At 43.2% G+C, this 22,121-nt stretch overlaps 1 protein-coding gene across 3 annotated transcripts in view; it reads right to left on the minus strand.

Moving 5' to 3' along the window:
- The window catches only part of LOC140205282 (SH3 and multiple ankyrin repeat domains protein 2-like), a 1,215,789-nt gene that overhangs the window by 927,023 nt on the left and 266,645 nt on the right, over nucleotides 1-22,121 (minus strand). For 2 of the 3 annotated variants that reach the window (XM_072272778.1, XM_072272777.1), the window contains exons 3-5: nucleotides 21,331-21,559; nucleotides 5,114-5,317; nucleotides 3,001-3,072 (exon numbers count right to left, since the gene is read on the minus strand). In XM_072272778.1, coding sequence (XP_072128879.1) covers nucleotides 3,001-3,072; nucleotides 5,114-5,317; nucleotides 21,331-21,534 — 480 coding nt within the window. In that variant the 5' untranslated portion in view covers nucleotides 21,535-21,559. The remainder of the gene's footprint in view (nucleotides 1-3,000; nucleotides 3,073-5,113; nucleotides 5,318-21,330; nucleotides 21,560-22,121) is intronic. The other variant, XM_072272779.1, reaches the window with a different exon arrangement.

Consider the following 22,121-nt stretch of genomic DNA (forward strand, 5'->3'; position numbering starts at 1 on the left):
GGAAGTTTTTAAAACCCAACAAAAGGCAATTTAGAAAGCTATAAAAAGGGAAAAGATGAAATATGAGGGCAAACTAGCCAATAATATAAAGCAGGATACCAAAAGTTTTTCTCAGTTATATAAAGAGTAAAAGGGAGGTGAGAGTTGATATTGGACCACTGGAAAATGATGCTGGTGAGGCAGTAACAGGGAACCAAAGAAATGGCAGATGAACTTAATGGGTACTTTGCATGTTCTTCACTGCAGAAAACACTAGCAGTGTGCTAGAGGTCCATGAGTGTCAGGGAGCAGGAGTGAGTGCCATTCTTAATACAAAGGAAAAGTTGCTAGGTAAACGCAAAGGTCTTAAGGTGGATAAGTCACCTGGACCAGATGGATTACATCCCAGAGTCCTGAGAGAGGTTGCTGAAGAGATAGTGGATGCATTGGTCATGATCTTTCAAGAATCACTTGATGCTGGCTTGGTCCCAGAGGACTGCAAGATTGCAAATGTCACTCCACTCTTTAAGAAGGGAGTGGGTGGAGCTTAGGAGGAATGATGGCGCCTCACGGCGACTCCTTTGCTTACATCTTCGGATGCAGCTCCATTTCTATCCTTAATATCTCTATTTTTTCCTTTCAGGGTTCTTTTGAAGATCCTGACCTGGAGTTACACACAGGCTTTGGTTCTTCAGATGAAGTATGAAGCTTTTGGGGTAACTGCAAGGTCTGTGTCTTTGCTATCGCTTAGCACACACTTGGGCTTGGTGATTGTACTGATGTGTGTTTAATTTTGATGGTAGGGGGAGGGCGGATCATTGCTCGCTGCCACTTATGCGTGGGAAGGGGGGAGCTGGGGGGGACTTTGGGGTTCTCGTGTTTAACTGTCGTTCATTCTTTGGGGCACTTCTCTGTTTTCGTGTATGTTTTGCGAAGAAAAAGCATTTCAGGATGTAGATCGCATACATTTCTCTGACATTAAACTTGACCTTAGAACCTTTGAAGGTAAAAGAAAGGAAATTATAGGTCAGATAGCCTAACCTCAGTGGTTGGGAAGATATTGAAGTCTATTATTAAGGATGAGGTTTCGGGGTACTTGGAGACTAATGATAAAATAAGTCAAAGTCAGCATGGTTTCTGTAAAGGGAAATCTTGCCTGACAGATCTGTTGGAGTACTTCGAGGAGGTAACAAGCAGGGTGGACGAAGGAGAGGCAGTGGATGTCATTCACTTGGATTTTCTGAAGGCATTTGACAATGTGGCACACATGAGGCTGCTTAACATGATAAAATCCTAAGGCATTACAGGAAAAATGCTGGCACGGATAGAGGAATGGCTGACAGGCAGGCGGCAGTGAGAGGGAATAAAGAGGATCTTTTCTGGTTGGCTGCCAGTGACTAGTGGTGTTTCTCAGGGATTGGTATTGGGACCGCTACTTTTCACGTGGTCTGTCATTGATTTAGATAATGGAATTAATGGCTTTGTGGCAAAGTTTGCAGATGATACGAAGATAGGTGGAGGGGTAGGTAGTGCTGAGAAAGCAATACATTTGCAGCAGGACAGGCAAATTAGAAGAATGGGCAGAAAAGTGGCAGATGGAATACAGTGTTGGGAAATGTATGATAATGCATTTTGGTAAAAGGAACAATAGTGCGGACTATTATCTAAATGGGGAGAAGGTTCAGACATCAGAGGTGCAGGGGAACTTGGGAATCCTCATGTCAGTCTCCCAGAAGATTAATTTACAGGTTGAGTCTGTGGTAAAGACGGCAAATCCAATGTGACATTTATTTCAAAGGGAATAGAATATAAAAACAGGGAAATAATGCTAAACCTTTATAAGACACTAGTCAGGCCGCACTTGGAGTATTGTTAACAGTTTTAGGCCCATATCTCAAAAAAGATGCGTTGTGATTGGGGAGTCCAGAGGGAGTTAAAGAGGATAATTCCAGGAATGGAGGAGTTAATATATGAGGAGTGTTTGGCAGCTTTGGGCCTGTACTTGCTGGAATCTAGAAGAATGCGGAGGATCTCACTGAAGTCTACTGTCTGTTGAAAGGACTTGATAGGGTGGACGTAGAGAGGATGTTTCCTATGGTGATGGTATCCAGAACTAGAGGGCACAGCCTCAGAATTGAAGGGTGACCCTTTAGAATAGAGGTAAGGAAGAACTTTTTTTAGCCAGAGAGTAGTGAATCTGAGGAATGCTCTGTCACAGACTGTGGTGGAGGCCAAGTCCGTGGGTATATTTAAGGTGGAAGTTGATCGTTTCCTGATTGGTCAGGGCATCAAAGGATAAGGCGAGTATATGTAGTTGAGTGGGATCTGGGATCAGCCATGGTGGAATAGCAGAGCAGACTGGATAGGATGAATGGCCTAATTCTGCTCCTATGTTTTATGGTCTTATGGACTGAGGGGGTCCTAATGCCAGGGAAACCTGAAAGTTCAACGTTTAATTCTTCTGGTCTCAGTTTCCTCGTTGGCAACTAATCACTTGCAGAAGTGGAGGAAGTGGGAGTGGGAGAAATTACAGCATGAATGGGAGACAAAAGCCAGGTCAGTGGAGGCAGAGGAGGAAGTGCAAGAATATAGAGGAGGACAGAGACCAACAAAGTGTGGTCAGGAGTTCAGCCTAGGAGTGAGGAGGTAAAATTAACACAAAAAGCAGGGATAGACGAACTGGTAATCAGTTGGAAGGCAATGGAAAAGAGTGCATGAGGAACGTGATGCATGCCAAAGTGGAAAAGAGAGAATACAATAATTTCCCTGCTTTTTTTTTAAAATTATGTAGCAGGAAACCAAACTGGTGAAAGAGCATGACTGGCCCATCTCAGAATCAGAGACAAGTTTACCCTCATTGGTAAACAGTATGTCATGAAATGTGTTGTTTTGTGGCAGCAGTACAGTTGAAGACATAAAAATTACTACATTACAATAAATAAGCAAATAATGTGAAGGAGGAATGGCAACATGGTGCTCATTTACGATTGTGAAGGTGTCGGTGTCAGCAAACACACTCACCTTCGTATGAAGCTTTGAAATTTGCTTCTCATCGATATGTGCTTGCTTGTATACCCTTTTCTTGTAACAAAACTGTAAAATATAATTATTTTCCTCAATTAATTTAGATCATTTAATTTCAATTAAGATGTTTTTCACAAAATCACTCCTAGTTTGCTGATTTGACACCAGTTCAATGAAATGTTTAAAGAGTCGATGTTTCAAACAGAGACGTTCATCAGGACTGGAAAGGAGATGGGAAGTAATTTTGTCTCCCTTCCTTTCCAGTCCTGATGAAGATGCCTCAGCTTGACATGTCAACTCTTTATTCCTTTCCATAGATGCTGTCTTACCTGCTGAGTTCCTCCGGCAATTTTGTGTATGTACTCTGGATCTCTTGAGATCAATGAAATCAATGTGAGTTTCAAATGGGCAGCATCAGTAAAGCAAGAGTCAACGTGCTGGGTTCAAACCCCACTCCTGGAAGCCACGGACTCACTCTGTTGTGGAGCGCTAACTAAAATTGGAGAGGTGACGCCTGATGAAGTGAGTATAAGAGCTTTGATGGGATAGAGCATTTGTGAGACAGGACTGAGACCTAAAGCCAAGTCAAATGAATTTCATGAGTGCACTGCAAATTGGACAGGTCAGAGAGCACATCTGTAAGGTCGCCCACCTGATTTTAATGTAAGTTATTTCATGATACATATTAAACAATACTTCTCTCATCCTACAACAGATTTGTTGAGTACGTGGCCTGTGCATAGTTCGAAAGTACCATCTGGTATTTTTGCAGTGTGAACTGAAATCTCAAAGGTGTGGGATGATTGCGGTGTGGTGTGTACAGGGTGAATAGAGGTGATGGGGCTCAGGCCCAAGAGCGGGGATCAAGCCAATGTTTGGCTGCTGGAGCAGACTTGGAGGCAATTCGAAATGGCAGAACCCAAGGTGTGGCAACAGACCTGTACCCAAGAGCGAGGAACAAGCAGAGGTTTCACCGACTTAAGTGCGGGCTGAATTGGAAATGTCATTTGTGGGCTGAATCGAGGCCGCAAGTCCCAGGCCCGAGAGCGGACTGAAGCAGCAGGGCCCAGGTCTGAGAGCAAGGATCAACTTGCTGTTTGGTCGATTTAAGTGCCGGGCAGATTAAAGGGGTTATTGCATCAGGGCCAGGGGCAAGAGACAGGCCAGTGTCCTGCTCACTGCTCCACCAGGTTTACTTGTCTCTGCACTGAACTAAGTTTGCAACTAATGGGATCCTGGATTGACTGCAGTGATGTCTGACTTCACGCCTGTGGACTTACTTTAGTGAATTTCAGCTCCAAATGTTATTTGCTGGCTTTTATTGTTTACACAATTTGTTTTTTTCCTGCACATTGGGCGTTTAATGGTCTTTTTTTATGTAATGGGTTCTGTTGGATTTCCTTGTTTTGTGGCTGTCTGTAAGGAGACGCATCTCAAGGTGGTATACAGTGTACATACTTTTATCATAAACGTACTTTAAACTTTGAATATCATTGTTTTCCTTTGAGCACAGAATAATTGTGCCTCCTTTTCTTTCAGAAGGGGAAGTTCTATCAAGCCACTCTAAGCTTTTTCAGATTATGAAAAGGTTTTGATAGAATGCTTTCAGGATGTTCCAGACAACAGTATAACTGACAACCAGGAGGTTGTTTAATTTTGAGTGCAGTTCAAAATGAGAACTGGCCTGCACAAGCTAGAAATCCAGAGGTTTGACTGAGGTTGGTGCTTCAGCAGAGTTCTAAGGGAGCATTGCTCTGTACTATTTTAAGGTGCCGATTTTCATATAAAGCTTTCATCTGCTTTCAGAGATACATGATCTCAGGGAGGAACATCCCCCTAATTTCATAGTTATTTCCTGAAAAGTATAATTAAAGTAGATCACCCAAGCATTAACCTGCTTATTATTTGTGGGAAACTGGTTTACAATATGACGAGAATTGCCACATTTTGGGAAAGTTTCAAAGACTGTAAAATGTAAAGAGATTTCCAAAGACAATCTATAAAGCATATCAGTTTCCCAATTAATACACTTAGCCATAGCCAAGATTAAAGTGATCAAGACTTAGTGGGTACAACCCAGAATCTTCTTGACTCTTTTGTAATTTGTTACCTCCAGGGAGGGGACTCCTTTGTTGATGGGCTGGGGGTATTCTTTGAGTAGACGCTCCTCGTCCAAAAATTTGCCATCTCTTCCATTGCTGGCTGGTTGGAACAGGCCATAATTCAGCACGTCCTTCAGGCTGTGGTTGAGGGTGCATAGGATGCGTTGCTTGGCCACCCAGACTGTAGCGTCAGGGTCAAATCGCATACATTTCTGCAAAGCAAAAACAAGGCAAAATGGCACCAAGCAGCCTCCAGCCAACCTGCTTCATGAATTCAGTGCACAGGATTTTGATCTTTTATACACAATTATGATCACTGTCGCACTCGAGTCTTCAAAACACCTGAAGAACATCTGCCCAACTTATCTTCTATTCACATTTATTTTCCCATGATAAAGAAGGTAATCCTGCCAAGTTCAAATTTAAGTTTGATTGTCATTCACAATACACATGTATACAGCTGAACAACAGCGTTGCTCTGGGAACAAGGTGCAAAACTCAGCACGTACCGTCACAAACAGCACATCCAGTTGTGGTAGCACATGTAGTCACAAAAATAATATTAGCACAAGTCCTTGAATGGCATGGCCTGATGGTGCAAGGGAGCCATGTTTTTCTTTCTGCCTTTGAATCTTTGCCAATGTTCAGAGAATTTCCATCCATCCATTTCACCTTTTGCCTATAATCTATTTTCCCTCACAGCTCCCCACAAATACTTTACTTCTCCTCTTCATTCCCTACCCGCCAACCCTCTGCCACTGCCACAGATCTTCATTTTTGCTGTTACTTTGATTTACGCCCCCTCGAACATTAACACACACTCCCTCACTCAGGTCTGCACTCTCCTTCATTTCCTCACTCCAGTCTCCAGACTCTCTGAAACCTTGTGATGACTATTAAATAGCTTCCTAGTATGGTAAGGTGGACTCTTGACCTCACAATCTACCTTGTTATGATCTTGCACCTCACTGTTTACTTGCATAGCACTTCCTCTGTGATGTTACACTCTATGCCACATTCTTGTACCTTATCTAGAAATAGAGCACAGCAACATGCTCTCCCAGTCCAATGCATTCACACTGCCTAATGGCACCTATGCGACCAATTAACCTACTAACCCATACGTCTTTGGAATGCTGGAGGAAACTGGAGAATCCAAAGGAATTCATGGTTACACGGAGAACGCACAAACTTTTTACAGACAACGGAGGGAATTGAACCCAGTGATTGCAGAAATAGCATTACACTAACCACTATCATGCCATCCTGCTATTGTTTTACCTTGTTCTACATCAGTGCACTGTGTAATGATCTGATCTGTCCGAATAGTATGCAAGACAAGTTTTTCAATATATCTTGGTATACCTGACAATAATAAACCTATTTCAATTCTGTTGTCCAGTCCAATAGCCCAACACAATCTAAACAGCCTGAGCCAGGAAAACTTGCCCACTTGATGCTGAGGAAAACCCCCCTCAGATCCTACTGGAAGACTATTTTTCCTATGGCAACCACCCCAAACCAAACGTCATCCACCGCCGGCCTCACTCCCACTGCCAAGCTTACCCCCATCTTACCATCTCAGCGACAGACTATTTTCTGACACAGATGAAGAATATAATTTAAGTTTCTACCTCATTTCCTTGGGTATCTTCTTAATCTTTCTGAAATCAGGTATTTGGTTGACAACTTCAATGTTAATTGCTTGTTAGGAACAACCACAAAAGTTACAGAGTGGTAAAACAATCGTTTTCAGAGATGCAATCAACTCCTGTACCTCCATCAAAGAACTTTCAACGGGTTAAAAACTTGCCCCAGAAACAGTCACTTCCACCAAGAAGCAGAGATGGTGTGCCTTGAACAGCTCTCTAATGGACACTAGAAGTTACACATTGCTCATGGAACAGAGTTGTACTGTGGAGAAGTCAGTCCTTTGACACATTTAATCCAAGCCCACCTACACTAATCCCATTTTCCCACATTAGGTCCATATCGTTCTACACCTTGCCTATTTTAGTGTGTCTCTAAATACCTCATAAACATAGTAATTGCATCAGATTCCACCAGCTCCTCGGGCAGCTCGTTCCAGGTATCAACTATTCGCTGCTTAAAGAAGTTATGTTCTCAGATCCTCTTTAAAATTCCTTTTGTAATGAGCTCTTCAGGCCTGTACTGGAGAGTGTTAGGCTCCGAGGTTTTTAGAGCACCTAAACTGGTTAATTGTTGTTTAATGATTGTCAATAATCATTTAGATTTTGTTGTGTTTTTTTCCAGCGATTCACTCTTTCTAACGTGGTCTCCTGGTGCTTTCTGTTTAAGTTTGTCAAGTTGATTTTGATAGGCTCTGGGATTCTGTGTTACTTGTATTATTTAAGTGGATGCCCGATTAACAGTAATTGTGGGGTCCTAGTTTTGCAAATGTTACTTCTCACAGTGTTGCTCAACTGAGTCACCAACGTTCTTTTGGAATTAGTATGAATAAACTCTGGTCACCATCTCTACAATAGAGTCTGTGTTTCCTCTACACTTAGATTCCAATATTGCCAGTGCACATCGCAAAGCCTTTCTTTCACCTTAAATCTATGCTTTCTTGTTCTTGATATGCCTACCACAGGTAAAACGGTTCTGTCAATCTATGCTATTTATACCTCTCATAATCTTATATACTGATTACTTTCTGCGTTCTCATATTCTTACATACTATTTCCCCTGTCTATCCCGTTGGAGTGTTTGATGGCTGTGGGCCTGTACTCACTGGAATTTAGAAGAATGAGTCGGGATCTCATTGAAACCTACTGAATATTTAAAGGCCTAGACAGGGTGGAGATAGAGAGGATGTTTGTTATAATGAGTGAGTCTAGGACCAAAGAGCACAGTCTCAGAATAAGGGGATGTCCCTTTAGAATAGCGATGAGGAGGAATTTCTTGAGCCAGAGGATGATGAATCAATGGAATTCATTGCCATGTTCGTCTGTGGCAGCCCAGTTATTGGGTGTATTTAAAGTTGAGGTTGATGGGTTCTTGATTAGTAAAGCAGGCAAAGATTATGGAGAGAAGGCAGGAGAATGGGGATGAGAGAGAAAATAAATCAGCCATGATCGAAAGGCAGAGCAAATTCAATGGGTCTGATGACCTAATTCTGCTCTGATGTCTTATGGGCTTATCTACGCCTCTCATAATCTTATATACTTCTTTTGGGTGACCCCTCAGCCACTCATGACTGTGAGGAGCACAGGTGCTCTCTTCAAGCAACAACCATTCCTAATTTGATTTCACATTGTGCCATCCAGTTGCCGCTTAATCCGATTTGCATCATCGCCTTTATCCCCGCCTGTCCTCCTTTGTGATGTCCATCACTTCTCAAGGACTGTGCGTTCCAGCAGCCCTCCTTAAACTTCCTTCTTCCTGCTGTCTCCCTGCTGAATGAACTTGCCATGTGTCGCAGGCTGGGTCCGCCTGCACCCGCGTCAACCACTGCCCTTCTGCCACCTGTCAGACACACCTCCCACGGTGCTGCACCCTCGCCATTCCCAACATCCTTTGCTCCTTCCAGATGTACAAACTCACTCTCTGCTCTACATCGACAAACACAGTACTGAGCAAAAGTCTTACACACCCTAGCTACAAAAATGAGCCTAAGATTTATGCACAGTACTGTGTATATATACACATTTTGTATTGTAAACTTCCAATAGAAAAATGCACAATGAAACACAGCAACACACACAAAATAGCAGAGGAAGTCAGCAGGTCAGACAGCATCTATGGAGGGGAATAAAGAGTTGATATTTTGGGCTGAGACCCTTCATCAGGACTGGAAATGAAGTGGGAAAATGCCAGACTAAGAAGGTGGAGGGAGGAAAAGGAGCACAAATGAGCAAGTGATAGGTGAGAGAAGGTGAGGGAGACGTTGGGAAATTTGGGTAGGTGGGTGAGGAGGGCGAATGATGTAAGAAGCAGGGACATGATAGGAGGAAGAGGTCAAGGGCTGAAGAAAGAGAAATCTGATTGGATAGGAGAGAGGACCATGCAATCAAGGGAAGGAGGAGAGGAACTGGAGAAAGGTGGATGACAGGTCATGACGGTGAAAGAGGAGAAGGGGTGGATGGAGTTCCAGAAATGGGGGAAAAGAGCTGGGGGGAGGGAGGGGGAAAACATCAGGTTGGAAACTACGCAGACAGAATATGAGGTGTTGCTCCTCCAACCTACATTTCGCCTCATCTTAGAAGCAGATAGCATCATTGCCATCATGGCTCCCTTTGGTTATTTGAGGGGCTCCCTCATCCAATTCTGCCCCTCCACGTGCAGTAGTGGAAGAAGCCTAGACTACGGTCTTTCCCCACAGACCCTGGGATAATGATGATGACCGTGCACTCCATCTCTGCCTCTCACAGTCTCACACACCTCTATCGTGTTCCCTCTCGTCCACCAGCACTCCAAAGAGAAAACCCTTAGCTTGCTCAGCCTTTCCTCATGATGTTAATGCTAATTAAAATACTGTACATAAAAATATAAATAATAATATATGTAAAGTAAATTGAAAAGCAAAACACAACTTCCCTTTTGTCTCCTAATCTGCCATACAAAAATTCATGTTGAATTCTACTGAGGAAGCATTAACAGGGACCCCCACATCGAGGCCATGCTCTCTTCTCACTGCTGCCACGAGGAAGGTGGTACAGGAGCCTCAGGACCCACACCAGCAGGTTCAGGAAAAGTTACTACCCCTCAGCCATCAGGCTGTTGAACCAAAAGGGATAACTTCACTCAACTTCACTTGCCCCATCATTGAAATGTTCCCACAACCTATGAACTAAATTTCTAGGATTCTTCATCTTATGTTCTTGATACTTATTGCTTATTTATTATTATTATTATTACTTCTTTCATTGTGTAGTTGCCTGGTTTGTTGTCTTTTGCAAACTGGTTGTACACCCAAGTCTTTCACTGATTGTGTTAGGGTTATTATTCTATAGATTTATTGAGTATGCCTACAAGAAAATTAATCTCAGGGTTGTATATGGCGACTTATATGTATTTTGATAATAAATTTACTTTGAGTTTTGAATAGGGTCTCTGACCTAACCTCAGGACTTCGTAGCCCTATATTGGAGAGGCCTGATGCAGGGCAATCACAACAAGCCTGGGTCTGCTGATGGGAGTCTGGTGATGAGCAAGCTAACAGCGGATATCACTTCTCAATCAGGACATCTTGGATTTTCATGTTCAAAAGCGAAATTCAAGGATTCAGCATTGATATCGGTTTATTACTGTCGCATGTATGAAGATACAGTGAAAAGCTTGTCTTGCATACTACTCATATAAATCAAATCAGATCAGTGGCATAGGGAGCTTGTTGTTCTGATGGGAAGCACAGGACAAGATTTGCCTCAATAGGTTTACATGACAAAAACATGATGCAAATGTGTGACTACAGTTTTTATTGATACATTTTGCGTTGTACTGCTGCTGCATAGCAACAAATTTCACGACATATGCCAGTGATACTAAACCCGATTCTGATTTAACACTAATAGTCAACGGGGACGCAGTGGGCCAAAGAGCCAGTTTCTGTGCTTTATCACTTCCATAACATCACTGTAATTAGCAAAATACCCCACTGGCAGCCTTACTTTTGGAGAAAAGGCATAGTTGTTACAGCACTTGGTAACACAGGCAAGGGATGTGCTTCGTGTGCAGGCAGAAGAGATTTAATTTGGCTTGGCATTGTGCTCAGCACAGATATTGTGGGCTGAACGGCCAGGTCCTGTGCTGTACTGGAATTAACCCAAGTCTGTTTTCATTTGGCATGGACATGATGGATGAGACAGCCTCATTTGCCCATCAAAAATCTCTCTGATATCTGTTAAATATTTGCAGGGAGCTTACGCCTCAGGAATGCAATTTTTCAGACTTTATAATGAGTTCTGAAAATCCACATTTTGTTCTCCCTCAGTGCTCTGTCTTTTGTTCTGGAGTTGAATCTAATTTCCTTCAATAGAGGACAGGCAGCTCCCTGATGGGCTGCATTAATTGGGTTAATTTCACAATTTCCATTGATGCCCCTTTGGAATTTCCACTAATTGGGAAGGAAAGTAGGCACTGGAATTCACTTCAATTTTCGAAAAATTACTAAGGCTTACATATGTCTAATGAACCAAAGATAGTATCAAAGATTGACAGGATATACCTGGCCACTCCTAAATACAGGCCCCAATTGTTTTTTATATCTCAGTTGCTCATTACCGTGTGGTAATACCAATGATCACATACCAAGGGCCGGTGGCAGTGATTGAGGGAGGGAGATGGAAGATGTGCAAGAGAGACGGACACCCAAAGACTGAGTGACAGACAACAGACTTAGGAGGGCTGAGAAACAGGTAGATAGTTGACAGAGGAGCCAACTGAGAAAGAATGAAAGAATCGAACAGTAAAACAGAGGGGGAAGCATGGTCAGCATAGAGAGAGCCGGAGAGAGATGGGAGGGAGGGAGGGAAAGAGCAAGAAAGAGCAAAAGAAGGATTGGGATTGGGAGAGGGATGAGATGGGAAGAGAAATGGGAAAGGTTGGAGAAGGTCAAGAAGGGAAAGAGACTGAAGAGAGGTGGTAAGGGGAGAGGGATAGGGAAAGGGAGAAGGGATGAGGAGGGTAGAGAGATGGCAGGAAGTTTAGGAAGAGTTTAGGAGAAAGAGAGATGGAGGAGTGAGAGATATTAGTGCAGACAGCAGGAACGATAACTGGGAGGACTTTTCATTGCATCTGTGCATACATGTGCTTATGCATCCAACAATAAACTCTACTTCCACTCTTCTAACTTTGAAATACAATGGATTAGAATTCCTTAATGGCACCAAATATTAATACATGCCACAGTAAGATTATGAACTCAGTCTACTGAAGTTCTATCTTTCCTCCCATGGTCTACTCTCCTCTCCCATCAAACTCTTACTTCTTCAGCCCTTTACCCCTTCCTCCTATCACCTCCATGCTTTTTACTTCATCCCCCTGCTCCCCCCACCCCGACCTACCTTCCCTCTCACCAGCTTGTATTCCTTCCCTTCTCCCCACCTTTTTATTCTGGCCCTTCCCTTCTTCCTTCACATTACCGATGAAGGATTTTAGCCTGAAACGTTGGCCCTTTTTTCGTCTTTATTTATGTTGCCTGACCTGCTGAATTCCTCCATCATTTTGTGTGTGCTACTCCTTCTTCATTCAGTGTTTTTGATGGCAGGTATCTGGCACAAGTTTCAGAGAAACTCAGAGGCCACCTGAGACTGTTCCATCATTCACTGATATCATGGCTAACCTGTGGCCAGACTCAGTGTACACAAGGTTCCTTCCTCAGCCTCAAACTAAAAATTAATGTTGTCTTTGCAACAGTTCCTTGACACATATCCAGTGCTAAAACTCAGTGGAAATGCATTCAAGGCTCAGCATAATATCTCAGCTATCACATCAGAATGTTCCATCATATAAAATCTCCAATCCAGGGAAAAGTTTAACTGTTTTACTGAAACCAAGTGTTCAAAGATTCTTTGGATATAAACAAAGAGTAGTAGTCCGTGAAATTATGAAATTGTGAAATACCATTCAATTGAGACGATCACTTGTGAAGTGTAAATGATAATTCAATTGAAATGATCTCTTGCAAATTCAAATGATAGAGTACAATGTTTAAAATTCTGACACCTCGCAACAGGATGGATGAGCTAGCAGGATACAGAGCACAGACAAACACACAAGGATGTTCTCATGGTAATGACGAGAGTCTGTCCAGACTTGTACTGGCCATTTCCACCCTTGTAGTTTTGCAACAACTTTGTTGTCTCCAGTTCATAAATACAGCTGATGCCATTGAAAGATTCTTTCAAGCATAATTCTCATATTGAGAAAAATATATACATCAACATTGCATATTAATTTTGTTTTCAATGATTGTAAAAAAAAATCTCCAATGTTGTGCTTCAAACTTACAGTGGTCTGCAAAGGTCTTAGGCACATTGATATAGATAGAGTGCTTCAGACTTTTGCACAGTACTGTATTTGTCAAAATAGAGCGGAGAGTGAGTTTGTAAATCTGGAAGGAGCAAAGAATGTTGGGAATGGTGAGGGTGAGGTGCCGTGGGAAGGGTGTGGGACAGGTGGCAGAGAAGGAGAGCCATGGGCAGGGGTGGCATGGGTGTACACACACCCACCCCTGAGACACCAGGCAAGGTCATTTGATTCCAAACAATTGGTTTATTGATCTTATTCATCATTACAGAATGCCTTTTGGGTGCTTCCTGCTCCCTCTCCTCTGTGTTCCCCATTTCCCAACCATGATTCCCCTCTCCCTGCCCACTTCCCTCTCTCAGTCCACAATAGAGACCCAGATCAGAATCTGGTTTATCTTCACTCACGTGCATGGATTGTTTTTTTTGTGGCAGCAGTACAGTGCAATACATAAAATTACTACAGTACTCTGCAAAATTCTTGGGCATCAAGCTCTGCATATGTGCCAAACACTTTTGTACTGTACCGCATAGGATCGCTCCCTGGCAACTCCCTTGTCCATTCATTCTGCCCCCCCCCCCCCCCCCGCATCCCTCCCCACTGATCTCCCTCCTGGCACTTATCCTTGTAAGCAGAACAAGTGCTACACACGCCCTTACACTTCCTCCCTTACCACCATTCAGGGCCCCAGACAATCCTTCCAGGTGAGGCGACACTTCACCTGTGAATCGGCTGGGGTGATATACTGCGTCCGGTGCTCCCAATGTGGCCTTCTATATATTGGCGAGACCCGACGCAGACTGGGAGACCGCTTTGCTGAACACCTACGCTCTGTCCGCCAGAGAAAGCAGGATCTCCCAGTGGCCACACATTTTAATTCCACATCCCATTCCCATTCTGACATGTCTATCCACGGCCTCCTCCACTGTAAAGATGAAGCCACACTCAGGTTGGAGGAACAACACCTTATATTCCGTCTGGGTAGCCTCCAACCTGATGGCATGAACATCGACTTCTCTAACTTCTGCTAATGCCCCACCTCCCCCTCATACCCCATCTGTTATTTATTTTTATACACACATTCTTTCTTTCTCTCACTCTCCTTTTTCTCCCTCTGTCCCTCTGACTATACCCTTTGCCCATCCTCTGGGTTCCCCCCCCCCTTGTCTTTCTTCCCGGACCTCCTGTCCCATGATCCTCTCATATCCCCTTTGGCAATCACCTGTCCAGCTCTTGGCTCCATCCCTCCCCCTCCTGTCTTCTCCTATCATTTTGGATCTCCCCCTCCCCCTCCCACTTTCAAATCTCTTCCTAGCTCTTCCTTCAGTTAGTCCTGACGAAGGGTCTCGGCCCGAAACGTCGACTGTACCTCTTCCTAGAGATGCTGTCTGGCCTGCTGCGTTCACCAGCAACTTTTATGTGTGTTGCTTGAATTTCCAACATCTGCAGAATTCCTGTTGTTTGTACTGTACTGTATGTTTCACTGGACAATGGCATACTTGCCTTGACAAGTCAAAGCACTGAATTCAAAAGTCAGAAGTTGGAGAGGGTTCAGATTGGATTAGAGGGCATGTGCTATAACAAGAGCTTGGAGAAACTTGAGTTGTTTTCTCTGAAGTGACGCAGCCTGAGGGGAGATCTGATGGAGGTTTATAAGATTATGAGAGGCCTAGATAGAATGACAGACAGTATCTTTTTTCCAGGGTTGAAATGTCTAATATCAGAGGGTATGCATTTAGAGTGAGAGGGGGTAATTTCAAGAGATGTGAGGGGCAGGTTTTTTTTAACGCAGGGAGTAGAAGGTGCCTGGAAAGTGCTGGCTGGAGTGGTGGTAGAGGCAGATAGATTAGGGATTTTAAAGAGCCGTTTAGATAGGCACATGAACATGAAGAAAATGGAAGGATATGGACATTGTGTAGGCCGAAGAAATTAACCTAGTTGACTGTTTGATTACTGATTTAATTGGTTTGGCAGAAGATCGTGGGTTGAAGGGCTGTACTGTTCCTGTGCGGTACTGTTCTCTGTTCAGATAGGAACACGGATTTATGAGAAATGGAGGGTTCTGGTGCATGCGGTGTCAGTGTGTGTGTGAGTTGTGAGGTGCGGAGGGTCTGTGGTAAGTGCGGGGTGAGCAGTGTGCATGGGGGTGGTGGTGTGCAGGCGATGATTACTGTGTGGCGGGAGGGGGAGGGTTGTGGTGTTTAACAGGCTTTCAGATAGGCACAAGAATTGGCAGGGTATGGAGGAAAATTGTAGCAGCAGAGATGTGGTTTTTGAGGAGGATGCAAAGAATATCATGGACGAAATCAATATCTAACAAGGATGTTATGAACAGAGCAAACACAGAAAGAGAAATAATGTATGAGATCATTAAAAGGCAACGTAATTTCATTGGACATGTGATTCGGAAAGAGGAGTTACTTGCTTATAGTTCCCTCTCTCCCTTCTTGGAGTGACATTTGCAATTTTCCAGTCTTCCAGAACCATTCTAGAATCTAGTGATTCTGGAAAGATCATTACTACTGTATCCACAATCTCTTCAGCCACCTCTTTCAGAACTCTGGGGTGTAGACCATCCGGTCCAGATGACTTTTCTACCTTCAGACCTTTCAGTTTCCCCAAGATCCTTCTCTCTATTTATGGTAACTTCACACACTTCATGACTCCTGACACTTGGAACTTCCACTATACTACTCGTGTCTTCCACAATGAACACTGATGGAAAATACTTCCTCAGTTCATCCACCATTTCCTTGTCCCCCATTACTAACTCTCCTGCAACATTTTCCAGTGGCCCGATGTCCAATTTCACCTGTCTTTTACACTAATGTATCTGAAGGAACTTTTGGTAGCCTCTTTAATATTAGTGGCTAGCTTACTTTCATATTCCATTTTTACCTTCTAATAGCTTTTTTAGTTGCCTTCTGTTGGTTTTTAAAAGTGTCCCAATCCTCTAATTTTCCACTAATTTTTGCTCTATTATATGCCCTCTCTTTGCCTTTCATGTTGGCTTTGACTTCTCTTGTCATCTTTCCTTTAGAATATTTCTTCCTCTTTGGGATGTATATATTCTGTGTCTTCCGAATTGCTTCCAAAAATTCCAGCCGTTGCTACTCTGCCGTCATCCTTGCCTGTGTTTTTTTTTTCCAATCAATTCTGGCCAACTCTTCTGTCACGTCTCTGTAATTCTCTTTACTCCGCTGTAATACTGATATATAGGACTTTAGCTTCTCCTTCTCAAATTTCAGGGTGAATTCAATCATATTATGATCAATTTCCCGAAGGGTTCTTTAACCTTAAGCTCTTTAATCAGTTCTGGTATATCACACAACACAGTCTTGAGTAGCTGATTGTGGGCCCAGCCACGAACTGCTCTAAAAAACCATCTTGTAGGCACTCTAGAAATTCCCCCGCCTGTAATCCACCACTGACCTGATTTTCCCAACCTACTGCATATTGAGTATTGTAACTTTGTCCTTTTGCCATGCAAGTTAAGAGTGAATCATTGATTGAGTTTGGCCTAGACCAGATAGGGATGGCAATTTCTTTTTCTGAAGGACGTTGATGACAATCTATTATTTCATATCACCATTTAACAGCAAATATATTTGATTTTTTGAATTTGCATATCTCAGCTCTTCAGTGGATTTGATAGTTTAGGCTGTGATCTGATAGCTACATGTATTTAACTGTTTATTTTATTTTTGACTATTAAAGCACGTGTATATGTAGCTAGGGTGCCAAAGACATTTGCATGGACTGTAGTAATTCTGTGTACTGCACTGTACTATTGACACAGGAGAAAACAAAACAAACATGACATAAGTGAGTGATGATAAACCTGATTCTGATATGGGTCTCTGTTATGGACTGAGAGTGGGAGGGGAGCAGAGAGAGGGGAATAATGGTTGGGAAGGGGGCAGGGAGAGGGGAGAGAGTGGGAAGCACCAGAAAGATATTCTGTAATGATCAATAAACCAATTGTTTAGAATCAAGTGACCTTGCCTGGTGTCCGAGGGTTGGGTGTGCCTGCACCCCCCACCCCCCTCCCACCCCTGGCACTCCTTCTCTGTCACCTGTCCCACACCCTTTCCGCGGCACTCCGCCCTCACAAACTTGCCCTCTGCTCCACGTCGACAAATACAGTACTGTGCAAAAGTCTTAGGCACTCTAAGTAAATATATGCATCTAAGATTTTTGCACAATACTGTAAACTACCATTCTCTGTCTATAAAAATGCCCCCCACTCCCTTAAAATTTCCCCACTCATCTTAAATTTATGCCTTCCAGTATATGGCATTTGGCACCATAGTATTCCCAGTACAGCATTAGAAGGGATGTGTAAGGGAAGAAACACATTGATATGTTTGTAATTGAACTTCTCTATTGATTTCCTGCCTTTGTGGTCCACAGAGTTTCAGTGAACGGAACTAAATGTCCAATTAAACATAAGCCTTGTAATCCCTTGATACAGAAATCATTTCTGGGGAATTAAAGAATAGAGCCACTATGCAGGCATTGTTGTTGAGGATTAGCCACAAGGGTACCTGAAGGGTAATCCATATGGTCTACACTTGCTCTTATTCCCTACCTTCCTTAAGCACTGTTTTCCTCCAGCATCGACAGGATATGTTTTTGGACTTGCTGCTTTGCTAGCTGGGTTAGGTGTCACATGAGGGATAGGGCTGACAAGGATAGCAACTTCCTTCCTCTACGGAATACAAACCAAGTCAACTTCATCACTTATTGCTCAGCAGTCTGTCCATCCCGGAATCTGTCAGCTGAATCTTCATTGTCCTCGCTCCAAAGAGGTGTATCCTTGGTAAGAAGGGAGACTAAAACTGCTCACAGTACTTCAGATGTAGTTTCACCAAGGCCCTGTATGACTGAAGTCCTGCTCAGGTAGAGGGACAAAAGGTTCAGTGAGGAGATAGTTGGGTGGATCTCCAGAATGGTGAAGCTTTGTTCAGAGTTACAGAGCATTGAAAGACTTAGATAGAGTGGACATGTAGGGGATGTTTCCTATAGTGTGGGAGTCTAGGACCAGAGGGTACAGCCTCTGAATACAAGGGCATTCCTTTAGAACAAAGCTGAAGAGGAATTTCTTTATCCACAAGGTGGTGAGTCTGTAGAATTCATTGCCACAGACGGCTGTGGAGGCCAAGTCATTGGATATATTTAAAGCAGAGGTTAATAGGTTCTGGATGAGTAAAGTATCAAAGGTTATGGGAGAAGGCAGGAGAATGGGGTTAAGGGGATAATAAATCAACCTTAATGAAATGGCAGAGCAGACTCGATGGGCCAAACAGCCTAATTCTGCTTCAATGTCTTATGGTCCTATGATGAGGTCTCAAAGTGGTGAAAGCATTGTGGTTAGTGAGCTGGTCTGAATGTGGCACTGTAGTGTAACCATTAACATACAGCTATTAACAGTGCTGGTGACCTGGGTTCAATTCTGCTGCTGTCTGTAAGGAGTTTGAACATTTCTCTGCCTGACTGCCTGGGTTTCCCCCAGGTGCAATCATCACTTAGAATAACATTTAATTCCGAATTCATTTGGACTGGAATTCCCCAGCTGCCATAGAGAGCTGGATGGCAAAGGCTGTGGTTTATTTAGGACACCCATTCTCTCAAAGATTTAGAAACAGGCCGACCGACCCATCATCTCCAAACTGGCCTTTTTGCCTATCCACACAAATCCCATTTGCCTGCATGAGGACCATACCCCTCCAGGCAACACACATAAAAGTTGCTGGTGAATGCAGCAGGCCAGGCAGCATCTCTAGGAAGAGGTGCAGTCGACGTTTCAGGCCGAGACCCTTCATCAGGACTAACGGAAGGAAGAGTGATACCCCTCCATGCCTTGCTGATATTTTCTAGAAAATCAGGTCAGCTTTATTTGTCACATGCACCCCAAAATGCATCTTTTGCATTAACAACCACCATTCTGAAGATGTGCTGGGGTAAGTATCACCACACTCCTAACATTAACGCAGCATGCCCACAACTTACTATCCTCACCATACATCTTTGGAATGTGGGAGGAAACCAGAGCATCTGGAGGAAACCCATGGGGAGAACGTACAAACTTCTTCTAAAGACGTTGGTGAGCTTTGATTTGAACCCCAATCTTACAACTGGCGCTGTTAAGCGTTATGCTAATTGCTATGCTACTGGACCATTCTATATTAAAGTACCCTTAAACACAATATTGCGTCTGACTTCACCACCTACACTGGCAACATTTTCTAGATGTTGCTGTATAAATCCACTTTAAGGGTCCTTCCTCCCCTTTGTCCTCTTCTTTTTGATCCCACTACGTTGAGTAAAAGATACCATTTGTCCTGATGAAGGGTCAGTCCCAAAATGTCAACTACTTATTCCTTACTATAAATGCTGCCTGACCTGCTGAGTTCCTCCAGCACTTTGTGTGTGTTACTCTGGATTCCCCAGCATCTGCAGAATCTCTTGTGTTAACTATCTACCCAATCTATGCCTCACTTTACCTTGTATACTTTGATCAGGTTACCCCTCACTCCAGAGAAAACAACCTCAGCCTACCCAATCTCTTCCCATAAGCTCCAATCCAGGCAACACCTTGGCGAATCTCTTCTGAACTCTCTCCAGTTTAAAAAAGGATCAAAAAGTAATCCGGGAAATTATAGGCCAGTAAGTTTAACGTTGGTAGTAGGTAAGTTATTGGAGGGAGTACTAAGAGACAGAATCTACAAGCATTTGGATAGACAGGGACTTATCAGGGAGAGTCAACATGGCTTTGTGCGTGGTAGGTCATGTTTGACCAATCTATTGGAGTTTTTCGAGGAGGTTACCAGGAAAGTGGATGAAGGGAAGGCAGTGGATATTGTCTACATGGACTTTAGTAAGGCCTTTGACAAGGTCCTGCATGGGAGGTTAGTTAGGAAAATTCAGTTGCTAGGTATACATGGAGAGCTGGTAAATTGGATTAGACATTGGCTCAATGGAAGAAGCCAAAGAGTGGTAGTAGAGAATTGCTTCTCCAAGTGGAGGCCTGTGACTAGTGGTGTGCCACAGAGATCAGTGCTGGGTCCATTATTATTTGTCATCTATATCAATGATCTGGATGATAATGTGGTAAATTGGATCAGCAAATTTGCTGATGATACTAAGATTGGAGGTGTAGTAGACAGTGAGGAAGGTTTTCAGAGCCTGCAGAGGGACTTGGACCAGCTGGAAAAATGGGCTGAAAAATGGCAGATGGAGTTTAATACAGAAAAGTGTGAGGTATTGCACGTTGGAAGGACAAACCAAGGTAGAACATACAGGGTTAATGGTAAGGCACTGAGGAGTGCAGTGGAACAGAGGGATCTGGGAATACAGATACAAAATTCCCTAAAAGTGGCGTCACAGGTAGATAGGGTCGTAAAGAGAGCTTTTGGTACATTGGCCTCTATTAATCAAAGTATTGAGTATAAGAGCTGGAATGTTATAATGAGGTTGTATAAGGCATTGATGAGGCCGAATCTCGAGTATTGTGCTCAGTTTTGGTCACCAAATTACAGGAAGGATATAAATAAGGTTGAAAGAGTGCAGAGAAGATTTACAAGGATGTTGCCGGGACTTGAGAAACTCAGTTACAGAGAAAGGTTGAATAGGTTAGGACTTTATTCCCTGGAGCGTAGAAGAATGAGGGGAGATTTGATAGAGGTATATAAAATTATTATGGGTATAGATAGAGTGAATGCAAGCAGGCTTTTTCCACTGAGGCAAGGGGAGAAAAAAACCAGAGGACATGGGTTAAGGGTGAGGGGGGAAAAGTTTAAAGGGAACATTAGAGGGGGGCTTCTTCACACAGAGTGGTGGGAGTATGGAATGAGCTGCCAGACGAAGTGGTAAATGCGGGTTCTTTTTTAACATTTAAGAATAAATTGGACAGATACATGGATGGGAGGTGTATGGAGGGATATGGTCCGTGTGCAGGTCAGTGGGACTAGGCAGAAAATGGTTCAGCATGGCAAAGAAGGGCCAAAAGGCCTGTTTCTGTGCTGTAGTTTCTATGGTTCTATGGTGTAGTCATTTCCATCTTGTAGTGCAGTGACCAGAACTACATACAATACTCTTAAGTGCTCTAAATATATGAAGCTGTTGCACTTGTAAATTTGAAGCACAATACCGAACATTTCCTCCAGTGTTTCCTTTAGGTGCTGTGTTCTGAAACTAATCGGAAATGAAAGGTGAAGGATGAGATTCCTACCGTTTGCTGCAAGTCAGGGATGAGGACTCTGATGACCAGCGTGTTGCTCTGCATGTCTTCCATCTTGGTGATGGGTTTCTCTGCCGTTGCCCTGATGGTGTCATAGATTGTCTCTTCTTTAGAGCTGTCGGATTCAGATTCAACAGAATAATCAGAAATACTCTGTGCCATCTCATCTTCACTCGATGTTGGACTTCGCGGCATGCTGAGCTTATCTTATATTGTGGAGCTACCAGGACAGAATAAAAACAGAGATTATCGTATTGCTAAAATATTACAGAGAAGGTTCACATGGCAAGAGAGGAAAATGGAGATCATTAAAGGAGGACAGAAATGTATGGAGGGGAATGAAGTTGGGTTTTTATTCAATATAATCTCTCCCAGGAGATAAAATAATTCCTTACTTATTATGACATCAAGCACTCCACAAAAGAATGGGCTAGATATGAAATACAGCTCTCTCTAATTTCACAGAAACAAGTTCGACATTACATACCTCTCCATCTTTGTCTCCCACCTTTGAAGCATGCATGTCACACTTTGCACAGTGGTGGCGTTCCTGAGTACAATCAAAACATCACCGGTGCAATGGCAGCCCAGATGCTTCACCAAGTGATCACCCAATCCGTGCTTGTGCGCACCAATAAGACCATAATAAATAGGAGCAGAATCAAGCCATTCGGCTCATCATGTCTGCTCCACCATTCCACTTTGGCTGACTTATTATCCCTCTCAACCCTGTTAGACCATAAAACATAGCAACATTCAGTTCATCAAGTCTGCTCTGCCAT

Source organism: Mobula birostris, chromosome 11 (genome assembly GCF_030028105.1).
Source record: "Mobula birostris isolate sMobBir1 chromosome 11, sMobBir1.hap1, whole genome shotgun sequence".
Taxonomy (NCBI): domain Eukaryota; kingdom Metazoa; phylum Chordata; class Chondrichthyes; order Myliobatiformes; family Myliobatidae; genus Mobula; species Mobula birostris.